The sequence below is a fragment of the Alligator sinensis genome, unplaced genomic scaffold, assembly GCF_000455745.1.
Source record: "Alligator sinensis unplaced genomic scaffold, ASM45574v1 scaffold1800_1, whole genome shotgun sequence".
Lineage (NCBI taxonomy): Eukaryota > Metazoa > Chordata > Crocodylia > Alligatoridae > Alligator > Alligator sinensis.
The window spans coordinates 246,649-269,493 of NW_005843058.1; the positions used below are offsets into that span (position 1 = coordinate 246,649).

General features: G+C 48.9%; 1 protein-coding gene across 4 annotated transcripts; it reads right to left on the reverse strand.

Moving 5' to 3' along the window:
* Nucleotides 1–387: 387 nt before the first annotated feature.
* Nucleotides 388–22,003, reverse strand: PTPN6 (protein tyrosine phosphatase, non-receptor type 6). 4 transcript variants are annotated; one of them, XM_014526478.2, is made up of 16 exons: nucleotides 21,835–22,003; nucleotides 21,150–21,253; nucleotides 14,606–14,728; nucleotides 14,106–14,300; nucleotides 9,188–9,410; nucleotides 7,276–7,392; nucleotides 6,986–7,099; nucleotides 6,436–6,532; nucleotides 5,755–5,834; nucleotides 5,514–5,663; nucleotides 5,218–5,349; nucleotides 3,443–3,597; nucleotides 3,249–3,316; nucleotides 1,461–1,612; nucleotides 1,124–1,221; nucleotides 830–953 (listed from the first exon to the last, which is right to left on the reverse strand). In XM_014526478.2, exons 2-16 carry the CDS (start codon nucleotides 21,161–21,163, stop codon nucleotides 830–832), a joined length of 1,842 nt encoding a protein of 613 aa, XP_014381964.1. In that variant the 5' UTR covers nucleotides 21,164–21,253; nucleotides 21,835–22,003. The 4 variants fall into 4 exon arrangements, with proteins under 4 accessions (XP_025049278.1, XP_014381964.1, XP_006037101.1 ...); XM_006037039.3 differs by having other exon boundaries at nucleotides 21,504–22,003; XM_025193494.1 differs by lacking the exons at nucleotides 21,150–21,253; nucleotides 21,835–22,003 and adding exons at nucleotides 15,020–16,176; nucleotides 16,341–20,247.
* Between the last annotated feature and the right edge of the window lie 842 nt (nucleotides 22,004–22,845).

Genomic DNA, 22,845 nt, shown 5'->3' on the forward strand with positions numbered 1-22,845 from the left:
GCATACAGAAGAGTGAACGTGCAAGGGCACAAGATACAGGAGCCAGGCCTGGAGGCACCAAAGGAGAACTGGCGGAAGGCAGGGGAGAGGGACTTTAGAGATGCATTAGCTTAGCATCTGATGAAGTGAGCTGTGGCTTACAAAAGCTTCTGCATCTCTAATCTTGTTGGTCTTTAAGGTGCCTACCCTGCCTTCTGCCTGTCTGCAAACTAATACAAGTAGCTAGCTTTCTTTGCTCAAAGGAGAATTGAAATGGTCCTAAACTACCAGGCAAGGGTTAAAAACTGTAGATGAGACTCTGATAAGTCAGAAGACTAAAGGAACAGAGGTCAAATGTGATAGATTTAGGTCACACTAAATCTATCACATAGACTAAATAGAGGGAAAGTCCTGTAGGGACACCTCTTGTGTAAGAAGAGCCTGTAAAGGACAAACAAAGCTAGTTCCAGGAGAATGGATGTGACCCTGAACCTTGGTAGCCAGAGAAAATGAGAGATGCCATTACTGATCTGGCTGGTAAAAGTATTAAGGGGACAGGTTGGGAAGCAGAGTAGATTGGCTGCCTCTGCTGGAATGTGTGTTCAGAAACAGTGTGGGGATTGCAGCTAACGTGTCCTGGGAGGCGGCAGCAGCTGGCAGAACAGAGAGGAGCTGGAATGAGAGAAAAAGCAATGGGTCAGAAGGACTAGCTGGGGCATGACACAGTGTCAGATCCCTGAAGGAATATCTTATTAGGGCACATAGGTTATAGCACCCTCTGCTGCCCCCTGAAATGATCCTAGTCCAGATCTCACAGGACTTGGGGGACTGTTCCATCTGTTGCACAAGGCTATTTTTTCTTGAGTGAGCCCTTGAGCCTCTCTTTCTCCGATGATCGTTGCTTTCGTACTTTCTCCTCTTTCTTTGCTTTGGCATTTTCCAAGTTTTCATAGAGTGTTGACTCTTCCTTTTGCCTGTAAGACAGAGAAAGGGCTGGGCAGGGCCTAAAGAACCTGGCATGTAGGTGGAGAGAAACCAGAGAGAGACCAAACAGGAGGGAGGGGAGGAAGGACAGCAAAGACAATGAGGTGACAGAGGTGGGGAAGGGTGGGAAGGGAGGTATGAAGGGGCCTCCCACTCTTACTTGGAAGATTTCCGTGAGACTTTGCCATGGGGGTTCTTCAGAGCAGGTGGGTACATGATATTGCCATACTCAGACTCAATGGCCTTTCCCTTCTGAGACTGCCAGGGACAAAAACAAGAGAAGAGAAGTCTGTAGGATGTGAGGGAGCACAGTGTTCCTTACACTGGGCTGCATCATGGGGAAACAAGGCATGGTCAGTGAGTAAATGGCAGCTGCTCCATGTCCTTAGTGCCAAGCTCAGGTGTGGAGAAACAGAATATGATTCAGCTGTGATGAATAACGTATTCAGGAGCACAGCAACCCTTAGGACTGTGTGTGGCAATGGTTCCCCTCTTACCTGCATGACTTCCAGCTTCTTCTTGGTGGTCTCTATGTACTGACAGATGGCCACATAGATGAATTTGTACTGGGCCTCAGTCTGCACCATTCCCGAGCGCTGGGCCCTCACCATCTGAATGGTCTTCTGGATATCTATGTCACAATCCAGCCCTGTAGGTAGAGAGGCCATTATTGGTTGGGAGCTCCTGAGCTCAGTCCTACACCAAGTGTCAGTCTCCAGACTGAGGTTTCCAAATAAAATCTCAACATAGCCAAATCCCAGCAGGTTCTGGAACAGGGGTGGGCAAAATATGGCCCGTGGTCTGGATCTGGCCTGCCAACCAATTGAATTTGCAATGCAGGCTGGCGCCCACCTGCATTGCAGGTCTGCATTGATTGGATCTGGCCTGCAGCTGCCCCTCCAGTGCTCCACATAGGGTTGAGCCCCACTCACTCCCACCTGGGGCAGCTGCGCCATGCTCCAGCCCCAGCCAGTTTGTACAACTTGGTGCAACTGCTCCCAAGGTGGCTGAAGCTGTTTGGATGCTACTCTGCTCCCCCAGACTCCAGTGGCTCCTCTTTCTCCTGCTCCTGCTGCACTACTTTAGGCACTGGGGCTGCAGCTACTTTAGGCACTGGGGCTGCAGCCAGGTGGCTCCTGCCCCAGTGCACAGGGCTCCAGCACCTGGCCACCTTACACTCACTTTGCCCGCCCAGTGCAATAAGCTGCCATGGGTGGGTGGGCAGAGTGGGTGGAGGGTGGCCAGGAGCTGGTGCTAGACCTGAAGCCCTGCACATTGAGGCAGGAGCCACCCAGCTGCAGCTTCCCCCCAGCCCAGAGTGACACAGCAGGAGCAGGAGGTAGAGGGGCTGCTGGAGACAGAGGAAAGCCAAGCAGCACCCAAGCAGCTGTATCCACACCAGGAGCAGCCATGCTGGGAAGCTGTGTGTGTTGGCTAAGGCTGAAGCCTGGACATCTGGTGGGTGTGGTCTGCCCTGGGTGGGAGCAGGCAGAGCTCGGCCCCTTGCAGGGGCAGCTGTGGGCTGGATGAGGAGGATGTGGACTGCACCTGCACTGCACTGCCTGGACAAGATCTGCTACACGTGTCCCATGCCCCACCCAAAGCCAGCTCTAAGCATCTAGCGTGTGGGCAGCCCTCTACATACCCACACATCCCCCTCAAACATAATATACAAGAGTAAGACCTTGTATTATAGCAGATGTTTGATTTTTCCCATGTGATTTGTTTTTTATCTATACTTTGTTAAAATTATATCTTCTAAAAGATTTTGTGTGTGCAGCCCTCAACAGATCACCAAAACTCATTAAATGGCCCACCAGCCAAAATAATTGCCCACCCCTGTTCTGGTACATGTATCCCCATATTCTCTTTTGCCCCTCAGCCTCCCTGTGCCAATCACTGAGCAAGCTCAGAGCTGCACAGATTGGTTAGTTACATCCACCAATGGGAGCACCAGAGATCCAACTACTGCTACAGCCAATCAGCTGGCACTGCTAGGCTACCACCAGGCCTGGGAGAAGCAGCCTCCTCTGTCTTTTGCTCAGTACTTGCATTCCTGTGGGTAACAGGGTCTTTGACAAAGGGGTGTGGCCACCCATCCACTTCCCTCCCTGTCCTTTAAGCCCTTGGGATATTTATTTAGATGACTTCTTCCTTCTCAGCAGATCTGGTATTTTTTAATTTGGGAAATGGCTATTTAAGAATGGTGGAAAAAAACTAGGGTTGGGACTCTGCCCTGCCAGGCAAGTAAATGCATTCTCACAGATATGTGGGGAGTCCTTTACCCTTGGTGGCGATCGTGTCCACTATCATATCGATGACAATGATGGTTCCGGTGCGGCCAATCCCAGCACTGCACAGGAAGGCACAAGCAGAGGTCAGAAACTGGCAGTATCACAGACATACAGTGTTTACCTTCCTGCTGCGGGGAGGACGGTTTTTAGTCGCTTTATGCTGCACAGGCAGTTCCCATACCCACCTGCAGTGCACCAAGATGGGTCCAGCATCTGGGATGCTTTCCTGTTTCTGATTGATCTGGTCCAGGAAGCTGAGCACCCCTCCAGGCTCACTGGGGACTCCATGGTCCGGCCAGCTCAGGTACTGGTACTGCCAGATCTCACGCACCAAATCACACTACGGAACAAAAACATATAATGCTGTGGAAGGCCACTGGCCCTTGAGGTCTCCCTCTTCCCAGCACAGACCTGAAGTGACAGCAGCAATGCATGGAGGATTAAAGGGAGCTCTTGAGGTTCAGCCACTCCTTGGCCTCTCTGCCAAGGCTGCCAAAGCAGCAAGGTAGGATACTGAGGGTTTCACTCTCTAGGATCCAGACTGAGAACAACATGTCAATGTATTTCACAGACAGTGCTGGCAGAGAGAGGGAACAAGTCCTAGCCACAGCAGTCTTGTTGCGGCACTGGAAGAGGGGCTCAGGAGACTCTACTTTAGCCCCACACTCAGAGTCTAGACTGGATGTAGGTCTCATTTACTGCTGCCTAATTCCTCCTGAAGTCATTCATTAAGAACATAAAATGTGCCATGCTGAATCCGCCCAATGGTCCAATGTAACCCAGTGTCAGAACCAGATACATCAGAAGGAGAGCACCGAATGCTGAATGTTAGTATATCTAGAGTGATCCATCCCCTGTTCATTACTCTTGTTCATATCCACCATCATTGGTTTAGAGATGGCAAAGGAAACATCTCCAACTCTTTTGTTTCATAGCTATGAACAAATCTATCAGCCATGAATTTGCTCAGTCTGCTTTTGAACCTAGCTATACTATCTGCTTCTAAAACCTCCTGTGGCAACTACACGTTAACTACATGTTGTAGAAAAATGTACTTTCTCTTGTTAGTTTTAAACCCATCTCCTACTAATTTCAGTGGGTGCCCCAGAGTTCCAGTATTTTGGGACTTGGTAAATAACAGTTTCCTGTTCACTTAATGATTTTAAAGACCTCTATAAAATCCCTCCTCATTCTTTGCCTTTCCAAACTTAGCCTTTTCAGTCTCTCCTGGCAGTTACTCTGTAGCCCCAATCATTTTGGTTGTTCTTCTCTGTACCATCTCTAATCCTGCTACATATTTCTAGAGATGTGAAGAGTAGAACTGTACACCCTATTTGAAATGTAGGCACACCATAGAGATTTGTACAGTGGCACAATGATGATCTCCGTTTTGTTTCCAAATCCCATAATGATACCCAATATTTTATTTGCTTTTTTTGGTCGCTGCTGCACATTGAGCTGACATTTTAAAAGAACAATCTACAACGACTCCAAGGTCTCATTCCTGAATCATAATAGCTCGTTCAGAACCCAGCGTTGTGCATCTGTAATTGAGGTTCTTTTCCCCCCAGGTGCATTACCTTGCACTTGTCAACATTGAAGTACATCTGCCAGTTTTTTGTCCACTCACTTAGCTTGGTGAGATCTTTTTGCAGCTCTTCTCCATCGGTTTGGGATACAACTACCCAGAACAATTTTGTAATGTCTGCAAACTTGGGAGATTTCACTCTGTAGCCCCATTTCCAGGTCACTGATGAAAATGTTGGACAAAACCAGGCCCAGCAGAGATCTCAAAGGGGAGTCCCTCTGGATTTTGGACCTCCCACCATCCTGAAAAGTGACCACTTAGCCCTTCCCTTTGCTTCCTATCTTGTAACAAGCACTCAAAATTCCTCACTCTAAAGGCACAGTTATATTTCAAGGCCCAGAGGCAATTCCTTCTCTGGGGCTGGACACTCACATCATCGATGGGTGCCAGGGAGAGCTGGCGGAGTTTGTACTCCTGAGTGTCGTGCTCCTTGCTGTTAGTTACGCTGTAGGGACCATACTTCTTGGTGCTGCCCTCCTCTGGCCAGTAGGGGACGCACTTGTTCTGTGTGGAAACAAGAGGAAAGGGTGAAAGCTGAAACTGGACAAAAATCGGGAAAATCTTAAGGCAAAAAATAAAAAAGGGCAAAGCGGGGAGGGGCTGGCAGGAAACAAGACAGGGAGATGGGGGGGAAATGGCAGTGAGCACAGTTCCTCCAAGCCACTCACCCTCCCTTTCTCCACCTCCCGGGTGGTCATCACAATGATGCGCGTGTTTTCCTGCCACATCATCTGCCAGAAGTCATTGACCGTGGCATCCAGGCAGCCCTGGCTGGCAATGTAGCTCTTGGTGCGCTCATCTGGGCTGATCAGGGTGTTCTGCAGGTGAGCAATGGACAGAGGTAGGTCAGTAGGCTACAGGATCTGGGTGCTCCCCCAGCGCACAGCAGCAACATGTTTGGAGTCTCACCTGGACGTAGTTGGCATTGATATAATCTGATCCAGGGATGTTTGGATCCCTGCCCTGGAGGACTACCCGGGTATGATCAACTAGGGGAGAGATGAAGGATTAATAGAGCAGCATGGGATCTCCCCCTTCTCCTCCACCAGGCATGTAACTAGAGTCTGGCACCAGCAGCATCCCACAGGACCCCCCTAACTCCACCCTCATGCTCACTGGCACTTGGCAGCATATCTACCTGGGGCACTGAACCTGCTGGTTATACTTATTCCCTTCACCCTGAAGCTGAAACCAGCAGTCCCATGTAGCCTAATTTCCACCATCCTGAATCAGTTCAGTGGGTACCATAGTTCCAGTGTCTTACCAGCAACTCAGCCAATACCAGCCAGTACCCACACCTCTTTCCTTCTGCATTGGACCAAGCCAATAAGCCAGTCTAACCTGATGTTCACCTCCACTCCCTATACGGTAGATAATGCATCACGCTGAGCCCCAATGGCCTCAAGTACTCAGACAAGTGCCCTTCTGGAGGGCAAATAATCCCCAACAAAGCTGAAGTTTCCCTGAGGGACTCTCAGACAGGGTCTTAAGATTTGTTGCTGCCCCTCTGTCTGGCAGTGCCCTCTTCATCAAAGCAGAAAAGTGCAGCCTCCTTTTCCCAACAGAAGAGCAGAGGAAGGTGAGACTCACAGGGCAGGATGTTCTTGTACCGATTCTTGCCCTTGTTTTCAGGCCTCTGGCCTTCATGCCGGTCATAGAGATTCTTGGCCTCCTGCTTTTGCAAGCTCTGAAAGGGGAAGAGAACAATTATGGAGTAGTCACAAGCTGGCATAAAGGGGTGGAGAAAACCTGGAGGGAGGAAAGACAGTCTAGGGTTGAGGGCACCAGCCGGGGACATGAGGGATTCATGTGCAGTTCTTTGCTTCCTCCTAGACTCCCTGCTTGAGCTCAGGGAAGTCACTCAGTCTCCCCAGGCCTCCATTCCCCATGAGTAAGTTGAGAGTGCTTTTCTACATCACAGAGGTGCTGTGAGGAGACCAGCACTAGCGACTGCATAGCACTGATTCTACAGCAACAGGGACCACAGATGGAGACCTCTTGCATAAGAATACCTATGCATAGGGTGTAATGCCTAGATACAAGGGGGTTGAATCCATGAAGGGGCAGAGAGAGAGAATGAGACAGGGAACAGGGTCTCCCAGAAGGACATGGAGGCCTCACCTGCACCACCATAACTTACATCAAATTCCTCCCAAAATCCAGCCTTGGTTGTCTCTTCAGAAAGGCTCCGCTTGTTCAGCTCCTGCACCCTGTTCTCAATGTCAGCTGCATTCACTCTTGTAGCATAGTAGGGCTGAGGAAGGCAAAGGAGAAGAGTAAGTGTCAAGACATAACAGGGGTGGATCCAGCTAAATGGCAAAGTCCCCTTTTTATGTAGCGTGTGTGGTGGGGGGAGAGGGGGGAGATGCTCAGAGTGGGATGGAGAGCAAAGCCCTCCAAAATACAAAAATAAACAAAACCTCCATTTACCTGCTTCAGATACACAAAGGTTCCAGACACCTCTTCAATTCCTATCTTCTTGAAATGTTCCACTAGATCTGTCAAACTGTCAAACATCTCAGCCCCTCCAACTGTGTATCTCCCGTTCTAGAGTAAGCAAGGAAGAGTTATGTCTCTAATGCTCCTACTTACTGTCCCTACACAGGTTTTTATACAATGTCAGGGAAAATGGTTATACTTTTAATGGAGTATAAAAGCCTGGGTAGGTCCCACCCTATGAACTTGAAGTGCAGCATGTCCTGTGGTGTATGTCCCACACACCTGGCATGATGATCAGATGAAAGCTGGTTCTGAATCCATCAAATGTGCAACATGTTGGACTGACCCCCCGGTGCCCTGCCCAGTAGGTGGAAGACCAGAGAAGTCATCTTCCCACGAGCCTTTTTTTCCCCATAACTCCTCTCCACGCTTGGCAGTGTTCCACTGGATGGAATGCAAGGCCTAACAATAGCCAGGTGGATCCTCTCACTGGGCTAGTCTCAGGGACCTTGCCAAGGTTGTCCTCTTCTACAAGACTCCTCAGCCTCTCATCACAGCTCTGAACTTCCATGGTGTTGGTGAGCTCTGCAGCTCATCTTAGAAACTTCTTAAAAAGTCTGAACATCTCTGCAGAGCCAAAGTGGCCAGAAATTACAAGTGTTTTCTGTCTCCACTGCATCCCCCTGCAATCACACTCTGTTCCCTTCACATCACTGTGCTGTTTGGATGCATAGTCTCTCTGATAAAGCTCCAGATTCATTCTTACTTTCAAACAACCCTATCCTGGCCTACAAGACATTATATACCTCTGTTTCCTCCACCCCCTGAAGTCCCTCACAGCCCTGTTCCTGTCCTACAACTACTCTAATGTCTATCAGGACACCTTCCTCATCTTGGGTGCAGCAATATCCTGCAACCGCTGCTTGGACCAGGCAAGGAACCTTGGGCATGGGTGGATTTAGGATTTTGAGAAGGGGGGTGCAGGTGGTGTGGTACATCATCAGATATAACACACACACACTTATCTCCAGTTAATATGTTAGGGTCCTAGGGCTAGATTATTTAGTTTAAGATCAAGCAAAACCAAATATAACTTCACTGGAATGTGCATTAATTTGCTTAATTATATATAAAGTTTTAAAAAACCACAACCAACTAGGCAGAAAATAGTCAATACAGGCAAAAGATATTGTTTCATTAGTCCTGTAGTCATTAAAATGAAACATATCTCTCTTATTCAGATTAAAACAAAACCTTCTTGAGCAGCTTGACAATGTCTCCAGTACTTCACTAAGTCATTTCTATACCTGAGTTAATACTACAAAACCTGAATTACGGTTTTTAGCTAAAGTTAAAAAACAGACTTCAGAGCTGTAAAATAGAAGAGAGACTATATGAGGAATGGCAACAAGACCACTAAATTGCATTAGGAAAGATAGTTTGAATAGTGGAACATCAGACCATTAAAAAGGAGAGAGGGTCACTAACACCTGTAGAGTAAAGAGAAATTAGCAGGAATCTGGTAGATTTTAATAAGCCAAGAAGTCAATTGACTCTCTCAGTGATGTCTGAATAGAAATGCCACAATTCCTCTCAGGCAATTGGTTTTAAAGTTTGGGTGGAACAGGAATCAAAGGTGGCGAGGGTGGGAGGGAAGGGGAGCGCAATCACACCACTACAACCCCACCCCCCTCCCTTAGATCTGCCCCATCCGTGGGTAACAATGTTAGTCACCACCACCCTATGCATGTATTACACAGACATTGTAAGATATCTTTCACTTTCCAGAAGGACCCATATCTTCCTCATGGTGAAAAAGAACCAAGCAGTGATCAGCAGAGACAGATGTCTTTCTTTCACCTCCCATTTGTTCCCTCCCCCCCGCCCCTGCCATCCTTCTCACCTCACACATGATCTTGATATGGGTGACTTTGAGCCGGGTGCCAGGGGTACTGGCAGCCCCAAGTGGAGGGGCCTCGGCCCCGGGTTTGGGTTGGTCAGTCAGGACTGACAGAACGAAGTCACCAGGTTTGCTGAGGCTCTCTCGCACCAGGAAGGTCCAAGGGATGGCCTTGGCCTGGAGCAGAGACTCAGCTGCTGAGCCGGATAGATGCCCATGGTACCACCTGGGGGGAAATAGGAGAGAGTCAGAGGATAACTAGGGATGTGGAGGAATGGAAAGGATATTGGACGGAGATGATAGACAGGCACGATAGAGTCCAGGGAAGAGAAGGGGAGAGGGTCAGAAGGAAACCAAATGAGGGACAAGACCCTGAGCAGAGGCAGACCAGGAGGGGCTATGAGACAGAAGGAGAGGGAGTTGCAAGGCGATTCATGGAAGGTGTCTGGGACCGAGTGGAGCCAAGAGTACAGGACTGCCTGGACCTTGGGAAAGGAAGAAAAGAGAAAGAAAGGTAGGACACATGAGCCTGAGCTGTAGGGTAGCCAAATGGGAGGGAGACATGTAATAACCATGTGGCATGCAGGGTAGGGTGCTACTAAGAAACAAAGCTGTATTTCATGGCTTGGACCTGATAGTAACACATAGGGGTCAGCACGCAGTCCAAAGAACCAGCAGTGCACTGCTGGGCATGGCAGGGGGATGGTATCCAGGGACTCCAGTGACTATACAGGAAGCATAATACAAAAACAAACTGATACACAATGCAACCTGAAGCTAATGCAATCAGTACAACAGCAGCGACCAGACAGGGGTGCCTACACTCAATGGTCATCAGAGCAAATAACCTGATAAGAGGATTATTTTGGACTTCCACTTGGTATCTGTCAGCACCTCTGATCTTTGAACCTTTAATGGCTTTCTGATCACACATCCACTTCCTATTTCCACAGTGGTTCCTTCTTCAGTAACTTGTTTGGCCTTTGAGGTGGATCTGCCTGCTTGCCTGCCCATGGTAGCCAATGCCCGTGACTTGGAGAGGGTGTATGTTCCTACCTCCAGACTATAAGGCCTCTCAGCAGCATCCTGTCTCCTCTTGGCACAGTGAGCTAGTGGCAATCCCTTGCTGGTGCGCATGTTATGTTCCTGCTGTAGGACTGATCTTCACGAGTGCCTCTGACGCCATATCAGCGCAGATGGCACCACTGGTGACAAGCATTCCAGCTCCTCCCTGCTTGGGGTGAATGTTTTCTCTCACATACAAGAGGGAAACTCTTCAGCTCCCTTGTCCCAACCTTTTTTCTGATGCTGTTTCTGGCTCCATGGTTTTGGCAGCCCCCGCAGGGTTAAGGGTTGATGGTTCCTGACCGCAGACATTTGTTAGATGGTGGCACTAAGATTTCTGCCTCCTGGTGAACTGGTAACAAAGGATCCTTGTGAGGTGAGTTGCTGTGGTGTTAGGTCATTAAACCTAGAACTCTTGAATTTGCCAGGACATTGTCTTAAGAAGGCCTCCAGCTTTTGGCTGCTTTACCAGCTTCTCAGCTGGAGAATAGGGTGGGACTACCCTGCAAGGAGGAGCTGGGGCTATTTGTGAGGTGCAGGCCATCACCAGGGCCGGAGGCCCAGAACAAGGGGCGGTTGACACATAACATTCAGGGTTTTAACCACCTGAGCAGTTGTTTGCTAGTGAGAGGATCCCAGGTAGTTCGAGTAGGGCTGGGCCCACCTCAGGCCACAGGCAGTCAGGCCTCTCTTGTGCCTTCAGTGTCTCTGTTGCATTCTGGTTCCTGAGCTGACACCCAGTAGGGGATGTGGATGGTTTCTTCATGAGTGCACGTGCGGCACTCAGGCCAGGCTGGAGTGGTCACCTCCAGCTCTCCTTTCCCCATGGTCCCAAGCTGGTAGCCAGCTGTTCAATTCAGCATCTCCAACCTTGTGTTGCATTGCAGTGCCGCACGCTCTCCCCAGCACAGAATCCTGCCATTTCATCTGGACGGCCCCAATCAGAGCAGATGCTAGGAGATATCAAAGCTGCATCTCTTCCCCTTCCAGCTTGAACATTTCTCTCAAGTGCTTGTGAGCTCAGTTGTTCTGTGTTTCTCATCTCAACTTGTCAAATTTTGCTTCAAAAGCAGGTAATCCCTGAATCCTATTCAGTTCAAACTCCTCTTCCTATTTCCACTAGTCACAGGTCATCTTGACTACATAACCCTCTCAATGGGTTTGCAGTCTGCACAATGAGACTATCTATACTTTAATCAAAGTGTGACTGCAGCTCTTGCAGACATGCCCAATGTAGGTTTCAACTGCCTAAGATGGGGATAGTATGGCAGCAGGACGCTCAGCCTAAGCTAACTATGTGAGCGCTCACCCCCCTTCTTGAATGGGTTTAGCAGCCTAAATCAAGAGATCCGCACTGCCACAGCTCCACTGCTACAAGTAGATTCTTGTTTAAAACTAGTTTGGTTATGCCCACACAACACTGCAGTCGCTTATCCTTAGTCAGACCCTTAAGTAGGAGTTTGAAGTTTAATTCTGTGATTCAGGAGTCCAGGCAATGCTCTGGCCTAGCGGATTCTGTAATGTAGACTCCATTTGTTCATGGTCTATTTCTCTCATGAATAGTTTCAGCCCAGAAACACATTTCTGGAAGTATAGACAGCCTCAGACAATCCCCAGCATTTCTTCTACCACGGCAAGGGGCTGTAGTAATTTAGCATTGTGGATGAACTTGTTACAGAGTGGTCTTTGGGCAACTTGGGGACAGCAGGAAGTATCCTGAAAGCAGGAGTGGCTGTGTCATCAGAGAGCCATTCAGCTTCAGTTATTAGACCAACTAGATATTTTCAAAAAATATTTTTTATTTGCAAGCTTTCGGGCACACACACCCTTCCTCAGACATAGGAGAATGCAAAGATTGTAAAATTTCTCGTAGGTGGAAATTTAAAGTTTTTACCTGAGCCTAATTTGCACAAAATAAACCATTCCAACCAGGAGATCTTACAACACCTTCAGCTCTCCTGTGAAATATGGATTTTCATTTCCACCTAGGAGATCTTTTACAATCTTTGCATTCTCCTATGCCTAACGAAGGGTCTGTGCGCCCAAAAGCTTGCAAATAAAGATTTTTTTTTGCAGATATCTAGTTGTTCTACTAAAAGATATTGCCAGGGCCATCCTTAGGGGGGGTGTGAATCGGAGCAACCGCCCCATGCCCTGTGCTTTGGGGGGCCCCGTGGAGCTGAGCAGAGCAGCAGCGGTGCAGAGCTGGGCAAAGTGGTGGCTCTGCGTCCAGCCACTTGCTACCCCCCTCCCCACCAGCCACTGATGCTGCAGCTTCTTTGGGTCCGGGGCCCGTGGGATTGGGGGAGGGGTGGCGGCCCACATGGGCTGATTTGCCTGGATATCACTGCTACCACGGGTTCTGATTCCTTTTGCCTGTAGACCAATCTGGCTACAATCTGTAGCCTATTAAGCTTCAGTTATTTTTGGACAGTACTGTGCTTTATTTTCCATTGATTATCACACAGGCACAGAGAAGTAGGTGATTACTGACCCTTGTGACATGACAAAGACACTATCTTTTTTTTTTTTCCCTAACCCTCATAACTAGATCAGGACATGAGTTTCTGCAGAAGATGGAGAAAGCTGCAGCTCCACACTAGCCAGCCTGTGTCTCCAATTCCTTCCCTCCCCGGGACGCCCCCTGGCCTGAAGCGAGGTTCATGTGTCAAGGCAGGGCTGGGGTTCTGGCTGCCAAAGAGTTAACTACCCCCTTCTGCCCCCCTTCCTCCCCCAGCTTAGGGAAACCACGTGATGGAAAATCTCTTGGGGAGAGAGAGTGAGAAAGGAGCTTTCGTAAGAGCTGGGGGGAGGGAAGTTTCCAACCGCAGTGGGGAAGGGAGGAAGCTGCAGAGCCACGGCCCAACGGCCTTGACTGGAGGGGACAGAAACACCAAGCAGCATGCACACTGCCCCCCCAGCACAGGGCCCCAGCCCTGCCCCCGTGTGAGCTCGGGGAACCTGCCTGCTCCCCACAGGGGACCCTGTCCCCCTCCCCGAGTGAGCATGGCCTGGGACCCCGACCCCGCGCTGGGCAGGCCAGGGCTGCTCCCCGCTGCAATGGAACAGCAGCACAACAGCGCCAGGGCTGGGAGCACAGCACAGAGCAAATACCACCTCATTTGATTTAGGAACTCAGTGTCAGAGACACATGCAAATAGGGGAGAGGAGGAAGACCAGGCATGACAGGAACAGCTAGGCCTGTAGTCTGTTTGCAGAGCTGTGCAAGGAGCCTGGGATGGGAACAGCATGGGTTGTGGGTCAGGACAGCAGGGCTCGCACGCACGGGATTGTCTTATACTCTAGGCAGTTTCCGACTTGTTGCTAACACCATCATTTTCACTTTTAGCAACATGATATAAATAGCAAATAGGCAAAGGAAGACCAAGTCACTGAATGTTAACAGGGCCCCAACTGAACAAACTACTTCCTGTCCTTGACAATACCCTCACCCTCCTGCTTCACCTGTAGTAAATTAAAGGGCATTTTTGATGTTGGGGGCATTGTGCCTGGCAGTTGTGCACAAGGGTTGTTCCTGGAGTTAAGAGCAGGTTAAACCAACACTTGTCTAGGATGGCTAAGACAGCAATGATCCTGCCTTGAGCAGGGGCTCGGACTGGGTGACCTTGAGGGCCCCTCCACCTCGACTTTTTATGATGCCAATGAACATCAGAGACCTCCTTGCAAAAAGACACTGAGGGAGGGGTCCCGGGGAGTCTTGTGCCAAGGGAGTGCCTCCAGGGTATAAATGGGAATTTCAGCGGGGCTAACTCATGGACCAGCAAATTCAAGGGGCTGGTGCAAGAAGGCTTTGGGGAAGGCATTAGCCTCCCAGGCACAGGTGTTTTCTCCATACCTCTCTGTCGTGGGATCCGAGCAGTTCAGTGGATATCTCAGGTCTATGACAGTCCCATCTTTATCCTGTAGTGAGCCCTGCTGTTGCGTGTAATACTCCACCAGTTCAGACAAGGTTGCAAACTTCTCCCCTCCATAGAGGTCATAAAAGTCCCCAGTGTTCTGGATACGGATGTGGGTCACCTGGTCACCTACCCTGAGGGATAAGGCAGAGAGAAGCCTGGTGAAGGAGGGCTGCGAGAGTCAGAAGAAAGGAAGGGACAAGTACAGCCCCCAGGTGTCCCAGGGTGGACTGTGCAAGCAGGGCTAGGGAATTGGAGGGAGGGTCACAGAGAAGCCTCTAACATATCCCTGGGGTAGCATAGGGTAGAAGGGCTAAGATGCAGGGAGGAATGCATGGGCCTGGAAACCACAGTTCAGTATACACCTTGGGAACACTGCTGGAGTTCAAAGTATCCCACATGCTCCAGGGATGGCAGGCAGCAAAGTGCGAGTACCTACCTGACAGAAAGGGAGAAATCTCCCTGGTTCTTTCGACTGGGCCTAGCTAGGAAACTTCCATGAACTCCCCGCCCCTTTAGCAAGGCCTCAGCATCTACTCCACTCAAGTCACGGTGAAACCACCTGGGGAAAAGAGAAAAAAAGGTAAGCATGAGCAAAATGGGGAGAAAGAAGGGACAAAATACAAAAATACAGAGTCCCTGTGAGAGGTTTGTGCGAAGAGTAGCATGGCCTCTGACAGGCGCTGAGAAGGGTGCTATGAGAAGTGATGAGATGCAGCATAAGCGATGGATCCCAGGGCTTGGACCCCAAGGCAGCCCCAAGAAAGGCTCTCGCAGGAGTCAGGTGAGAAGCAGCTAGTAGAATGATCCTCCTTTACCCACCCCACCCCTGTGTTCTTGGCTCCTCTCTTACCTCACCATTGTCGAGGCAGAACAAAGGGAGGGCTGTGTAGTTACCACCAAAGGAACTTGAAAAGTGTAAAAAGAAGAGTTTTTAATGCCGGCCAGAAAAGGGAAGTCTGATGTCTCTGCTGGAGTCCCCGGCACCAAGCTCTCTCTGCGCAGCTCTAGCTCTGGCCATCTATATCTCGCAGTCCATCTGCCTGTCAGCGTTGCTCTCTGCCTCAGTCCATCAGCCTCTCTGACTCTGTTTCCCCTTCCTTCCTCAGCTTGCTCACTCCCTCCCTGTTGCAGGGACAGATAGAAGCAAGACAAGTGCGCTGCTTAGACGGCGCACAACTCAGGGAACAGGAAGCATAGACGAGGCACCAGCTCCTTTGCTTTGTGCTGCTTTGCACAAACTTCTGCTTCTCCTTTTGTGTTTTTTTCCCCCACTCAGTTATTCTTGGTTTGTTTCAGGGTTTTTTTTTTATGTGCGGTTCATTTGGTGAGCTCCTCCATGGGCCACTTTTGACTCTGTAAGCCTTCCCCTGCTTACACAGTTAATAGTGCATTTCCCACCAAAGACAAAAATTCTTACAATGGTGACAAGCAGATCACACCAGCATTGAAACCTGCCTGGGGCCACAGCTGCAGGTAATGCAAACAGCAAATGCCTCCTCTTCCACCCAGCAGTTCAGTGCTCTCCCTTCTGTGGTAGGGTTGCCACAGATCAAACCATTGCTTGCAGGTCTGGGAGCAGCCAAGGCTGTACTCAGCTTTTCTCCACTGTCTTGCTGGAAATCTGGTGCTCCTGAACACCTTGTCAGCGTTCATTAAGTCATCCTCACAGCGCTTTAGTGAGATAACTCTTAACCCTATGGTCCCTGTGGGAACCTAAGGCACAGGGTAATGCCCCAGAGGGATTCTGTGGCAAAGGTGAGGACCGACTCCAGGTTTCCTGAATCCCAATTTAGCACTCTAACAAAAAAACTGCCCATTTACATGGTCCATGGCATCAACCTTCTTTCCAGAGAGAAGAAGTGCAGGAGCTTAGTATCATCAGCCTGGGTTACTGCTCAGAGTGCCCAATATATAACTCAATAACTAGGGGGCCCATGTAACACCACGTGCAAGCAACTTGGGGCCTGCAGAGTCCAGACACAGCTTGCTGAGGCTGACGTTGTGGAACTGAAGAAGTAGAAAGAAAGAATTATTGATGGCTACAGCATATGGCAGAGCCCCCCCACCTCAGGACTGAGGAAGCCAGTCTTGTGTCAGAGCCAACCCACCTCAGGACTGAGGAAGCCAGTCTTGTGACAGAGAAAATGTCGAAGAGATGGAATCCACCTTACAGCAGAAGTAGAGGGGTAAAGCTGATCAATCCTCATCCTCCAAACAAGTTGCTCCACCCCCTGGGACAGGGGAACAGCAGACAGGTAGTGGTGGCTGGGAATTTGATTGTTAGAAATATAGCTAGAGATTTTCTATCTAGGTGGAAAGCTGATGGATCCTGCAAAACACACTACTAGTGATTGCTGAAGAGGAGCTTGTGGTCATAACAGATACTGAAACAATGACAAAGAGAAGTGTTGGGAATGCATCCAGGAAGCTGAATTTGATTGTTAGAAAGAACGCATGAACCTCAGTATTAGCTTCCCCTGAAATATCTCTATTTCATACAAAAGACCAGCAAGGCAAGAGAAACTCCAGTCTCAGCATATGTATATGAAAGTATTAACATTAGTTATCTAGACGATGAGGAATTTGTGGGATAGGGAAACCAATACAGGAATGGACTGCACTTCAGCCAAACCAAAAGTGATGCTGCTGGCACAGAACAGTCATGAAGTTTGGGGATTAGCAAACTCCTCTTCCACAGCTGGGCATTTCAGTTCAAATAAATTTTGTGTTTAACCTTCTCCTGTTGTGTGCAGATCCTGGGGAGCTGAGCTATGACCAGTAACTTCAGAAACATCTGTTAGGACTGGGGTGGCCAGTCTGTGTCAGGGGTACACACAACAAGTATGAACAGGCTCTGTGTGTGGCACAGCAGACTGGGGAGAGGACAGCAGACAGGGTAGGAAACAGAAAGCAGCAAATCAGGCAGGGAGCACAGGGCTGGGAGCAGAAAGCAGAACAGCCAATCAGGCAGGAGAAAGGGATCAGAGAGGCACTGGGGGAGGGTGCGAGGCTAGTTTATGGCAAAAAAGCTTGGCCCCCATCGTATTATGGCAAACAATTGTGAGCAGAGCAGCCCATCTGTTGAAATCCATATGGATACAAACCTCAACTCCTGTGACAACAAATATGGTTGCACTACTGGCCTCCAGCTCAGCAAAATGGTGATGTAGAGCAAAGAAGCTACAAAATTTAATAACATGCCACTAACAGGTGATTTCAACTACTCACATGTGAACTGGGAAAATATAAGGCCAAGAGGAGCAGCTACTGGGTACCTTAAAGGATTGCTTCCTGGAACAATGAAGCAGAGCCAAGGAGATGTTCTTCTTAGCTGAGTTTTATAGACTTAGACTGAGAAAAGAGTGTGATGAAGTTACTAAATAATGGTTACCATAATAAAATTAAGCTTGTAAATTCAGAAGTTTTAAGGCCCAAAAGAACTGTTCTGTTCCTGTAATCTGACCTCAGGCTCAACATAGGACAAAGAAATTCACCCAGGATCTCTGCATTAAGCCCATACCAAAACTAGTATAGGAGCAGTAAATGAAGCAGCAGGTCAAAAATCGCTGAAATTAAAGGTAAAGAAATTAGGTTTACCAGGAAGGATATTTAAGGCACTTAAAAAGATTTCCAGAATAGAGGCAGACCCTTAAATAAGAGAGAAAGCAGAAAGGTAAAGAATAAGCCAGGGTGACTAAATGGCAAGGGCCAAGGGGTTCTTTGAACCTCAGAGACATCCTTCAGAACATGGAAATCCAAGGCCAATGTTGTCAACAGAAAGTGGCATATACTGCTGCAGGCAAAAGGGAACTTGAGAGAGGAAAGAGTAGCCCAAACAACCAAAGATACACAGTCAAATAAGTCACACCCCCCACCCAACACACACACTTATATCACTTGCAGGAACCCCAGGCAACCAGCAGGTCTGCTAGTCCCCCAACAGCTGAAAGGAACAACTGAACTGTTACAGAAAAGGAACTTCTCTGAATGAGTCTTCACCACCAAGAACCTGCTTATTTTGGTAATAAAACTGAGGCAGTCAGAGACTGAGTTCTCAGAAAGAAAGATGCTCCAACAAATTGATGAGTGAAGAGGAAGAACGCGCTGGGAGTAGATGGTCCATCCACAATATCTGAGAATGCAAAGAGGAATATGCAACTTCTTAGCAACAATATGCAACCTCATTAAGTGCCCTGGATGGCAGCAAATGGGACCATCCTTTAAAAAAAGTCACTAGGTGTGATTCTTCTTGGAAATCACACAGTAAGGACCCTTATTTCTCCCAAGTTTCCTGGTGTAGAAGGAATAATTAAAAACAGAATTAAGCCCCCATTGGCTCATAATGTGGAAGGAAAAAACCAACACAGCTTTTGCAAAGGAATATGGGGCCTCTCTAACCCGATGGAGTTCTTTGAACAAGTCAATGGGGTAGTGGATTCAGGAGAAGTGGCTGACCAAATACCTCAGATGAGGCATGGGGTGAGAGGTGCACTGTCCTGAAGTGGAAACTTTAAGAGAAATACAAGAGTAGGAATAAATGGCCAATTTTCAAGAAGACCCATGAAGTTCTACACTGGGATTGCTGTTTATTCAATACATTCATGACTGCACTGGAAAAGAAGCCAGACAAGTGAACAAGCTAAGTTTACAGATGAAACAACATTTTTGCATTACTCAAGGCTGGAGAAAATGGGGAAGAAAACCTCAGATGAACCCTACCAAGCAAGATGAATGGACAGTGTGGCAGTAGATTAAATCCACGGCTTACTAGTGAAAGGTTTTTCATATTGGACAGGATTTTCTAGACTGCTCACACACCTTTACAGAGTTCCACATCAACCGTAAGATGAGCATCTTTGTGAAGCATCATTGAGAATCTGTGTACTGGGCAATAGCTACCCAAAACATAAACTCTGCTTTCAGATGCATAAAATAAGATGGAGAACAAACAAATCCCTGGGAAAATCCCAGCTTTTCACTTTCTCTCGTTTTTTGACTATAGACAGATGACAGAGCAATTCTTCTCTTGTAACTGAGAAACACCATAACAAGTCAGAATGCTTTTGACAGTGTGGATTCCTAACTGAAATATTTGGGTTTATATAGTGCATCATGTGTAGGTGTTTGCATACCTGACAGTGCTAATATTGTGCAGCACCTCCCAAGCCCATCTTGCTGGGATCATTTGATCCCAGCAGTCTTTCCTGCTCATGTGCAGGGGGGCTGGACCCGATGATTTGTAAGGTCCCTTCCAGCCCCTAACAACTGTGAAACTATGAAACACCCTTAGAAAGATCCCACGGCACCCCATAGTGCCATGGTACCCCAGTTGAGAACCACTATGCTAGGCAAAGTACACACATGTCAGAGAAAGGGGCAGCTCCTGACCCTAACCAGCTTATGGGCTAAGTAGACAGAAAGGACAGGAGGGAAACTGAGGTACAGAGAGGGGAAATCACTTGTCCAAACTGACAAAGCAGGTCAGTGCCCAGCACCTGTGTTTCATAACAACTGGAATAGTAAAAGTGAAGCATATATATACCGACCAAATATATACCATTTCTCATCACACAAGAGCCAAGGCAATGTCAGTAAAACTGAAAGATGGCTAATGTAAAACTGATGCAAGGAAAAAATGTTACACAAAGCTATTAATCTGTGGATTTAATGCAGCTAATTATCTCTGAAGCCCAGGGCACACAAAGGATTCATGTACGGATTTAAAAAAAAACAGCTCTAGCTACAACAAAGAAGAATATATAAAGGGGTAGAAGGCATGAGCCACCACTGAGGTGAGCTGAGAAGAAATGTCTGCTGGAGACAGTTTATTCCACAATAAGATAGGGTGTGTCCTGCTCCTTCTTCTGTACCAGCTTGTCTGGAAGCTCTCACAAAGGATACCGGACAATGGATCATTGTGCTGATCCAACCTGACCAGCCCTAGTCAATGCTCTGCTGGGTTCCTCCTTCTGGTGGGGAAGGAGGATGGTGGGAGAGAGATGGGGGGCAAAGAAGGGGGGCATTCCCTTGTGTCCTCAGTGGGATGCAAGGAAGGAGAGGCCCCCCCCAGGACTTCCCCTTCCAGTCTCACTGACAACTGTACCATGTGATGTTTAACTCCTTGTGTGCTGGGTGTGTGTGGGGGGACGACGCCTAGATCCCAGGTTTCCACACCCCACTGCAGAATTTCCATCTCACTTGTCATTTGGTTTCCAGACATTTTGAATGCAGAGAAACCTTTCTGAACGTGAATCCCGGCAGTGCTGTTGGAGTAAGGATATATTTACACTCTAGTAGTTCCTGGCTAGCTTGAGCTGTGCTAACAGTGCAGCCATGGCAACGCAGAACTCAGCAGGGATGACCAACTCAAGTACTTAGCTCCTCAAACAGGCTTTGCAGCACATGCTGAGTTCTGCACCACTGTGGCTAGGTAGGCACTGGGCTAGTGAGTCTAAAATGAAGCCAGCTATGCACATTGCATAGCTGTCATGGCGAAGCCTTATCAGATGAAGCATTCAGATGTGTATCAGAGCTTGAGGACTCTGTGCCCCATTCTGGGAGGGGTGTAGCATCTGGAGGGGGAGAGCAGGTAGAACTGGGAGCCAGGACCCCTGGGCTCTATATGGAGCTCTGACTTTGACTTACAGTGTGACTGGAACAAATTCTTTCCCTGCTGTTTTCCCATGTGTTAAATAAGAAAGATGACCTGCATCCCCACTGCGTACAAGCTCTGTGAGGGGATGAGGTCACAGAGGAGGACAGAATTATTGCAGCAGGTCTCTCTTTACAAGGGTCGGCAATAATACTGACACCCTGCTGAGCACCATCATCCCAGCCCCTTACAGTCCCAGTCCTCTTAAGGCGTCCATTTCCCTCCAGGATCTGCCTCTCACTTCCTATATTTTTTGTTTCTCTTATCAACCTAATTTTAAACCTAGGAGCTGAAAGGCATGAAACAGCCAACAGTGAAACACACTCACCCACAGGACGACATCAGGACTTTGGACCCAGGGGTCCCCACTGAGAAGGAAGTGCTAATAAATGCTGGAGAGGTGGCCCTGCATCAATCCTTAGCCAGATGTTCCTATTGAAGGACAGAGAAACGAGTGGAGGCATCAGTGACATTTTAACAACTCTCTGGAAGCAGCTGAAGGACCAAAGGATCTACAAACCCAGAGAGAGGAGCAGCCTCTGAGGGCTCTGGGGAACGCTTGGCATGGCTAATTCCATAGACCCTGGAAGGAAAGTCTTAACATTTCTAGACCGGGGCTGGTAAAAGCTCCCTGACTGAATGCCCTCTAATCTGGATAGGAAAGGCTTGGTGATCAATTTACCTCACCAGCCTTGGATGTCCTCAGAGGATAGATCACTGTTGTTGGGGGTTGGGCAGCAGGAGGAGGAGACCCAAGATCAGGCAGCCAGGTGCAGGTGCAGGGCAAGAGGCTTCCTTTCTACCATCTGTAAATCACTTCCTGATTTGTAGTTAATGAATAATTGAGGTGCACGGGGAGCAGGGGAAGAACAGGCTTAAACTGAGGGGGCAGGTGAAGAGGTGAGGAACTATCTGCTCTTCCTGCTTCCTCTCCACTAATTACTTCCTTGACTATTTGTAACTGAAAGGCAGAGAAAACAAAAGTGAATAGCTCTGATCACCTGGGAACTTACCAGACTTCTGACTCTTTTCCCTTGCAGTCCTGGCCTCCACAAACACTGCTCTGCCTATGCCTCCAGTCCTGACTTGCAGCTACCCCTACTGAAAGCTCCTCATGTGTACATTTGAATTCCAGGGTTGAAAAGAGTCCAAAGACATTTGCTGTTTCCTCACTTTAAATGTTGGAAATTAACAACATCAGATGAAATGCAGCAAGGACAAGTGCAAAGTCCTGTGTCCAGGACTGAATCATGGGCAACTGGTGCCATCTTAGTCAGGGGCATCGGGGGTGGGGGGGAGGAGTGGCCATGGCACTTCATCCAGTGCTCCCAGAAGTGGCCGTGGTGCTTGCAGGGGGTACTGGCGCTCCCACCTGCCCCCCTGCCTGCCACCTAAGCGGGGAATGTGGCCTGTCAGGGGGTCCACCAGCACTCTCAGGGGGTGCACGTGCACCCCGTGTGCGCCACCACTGGACTGAATAATTGCACGTACAGACTGGGGAATGACTGGCTAGACTGCAGTGCTGCTGAGAAGGGCCTGGGGGTTACAGTAGACTATAAACTAAACATGAGCCAACGATGTGCCCTTGTTGCAAAAAAGATCACAGCATACTAGGTTGTATTAACAGGAGTGTTATTTGCAAATCAAGGGAAGTGATTCTTCTGTTCTGTTTGGTGTTGCTGAGGCCTTCCAGATCTGGGCCCAATGCTTCAAGAAAGATGTGAACAGTTTAGAAAGAGTCCAGCACAGCAGGGGTGATGCGTAGGGGGTGCACACAGATGCACACGCACCCCCTGAGCATGGTGGTGCACCCCCTACAAAAAGGTGCCGCTCTCTGTGATTCCCTCTGGCCGCCACCAACACTGCCAGCGGCGTCTGCGGGTGGTAGCCGACCCCTGGTCAGCACTCGCCACCTCCCCCGCCACCGCTGCCGACAGCACCAGCGGCGTCTGCAGGAGCTCTCCCCCTCACCACTGCCGTGCTCCTGCTGCTGCCACTGTGCCCCCCCCCCCCCCCCCCCCCCC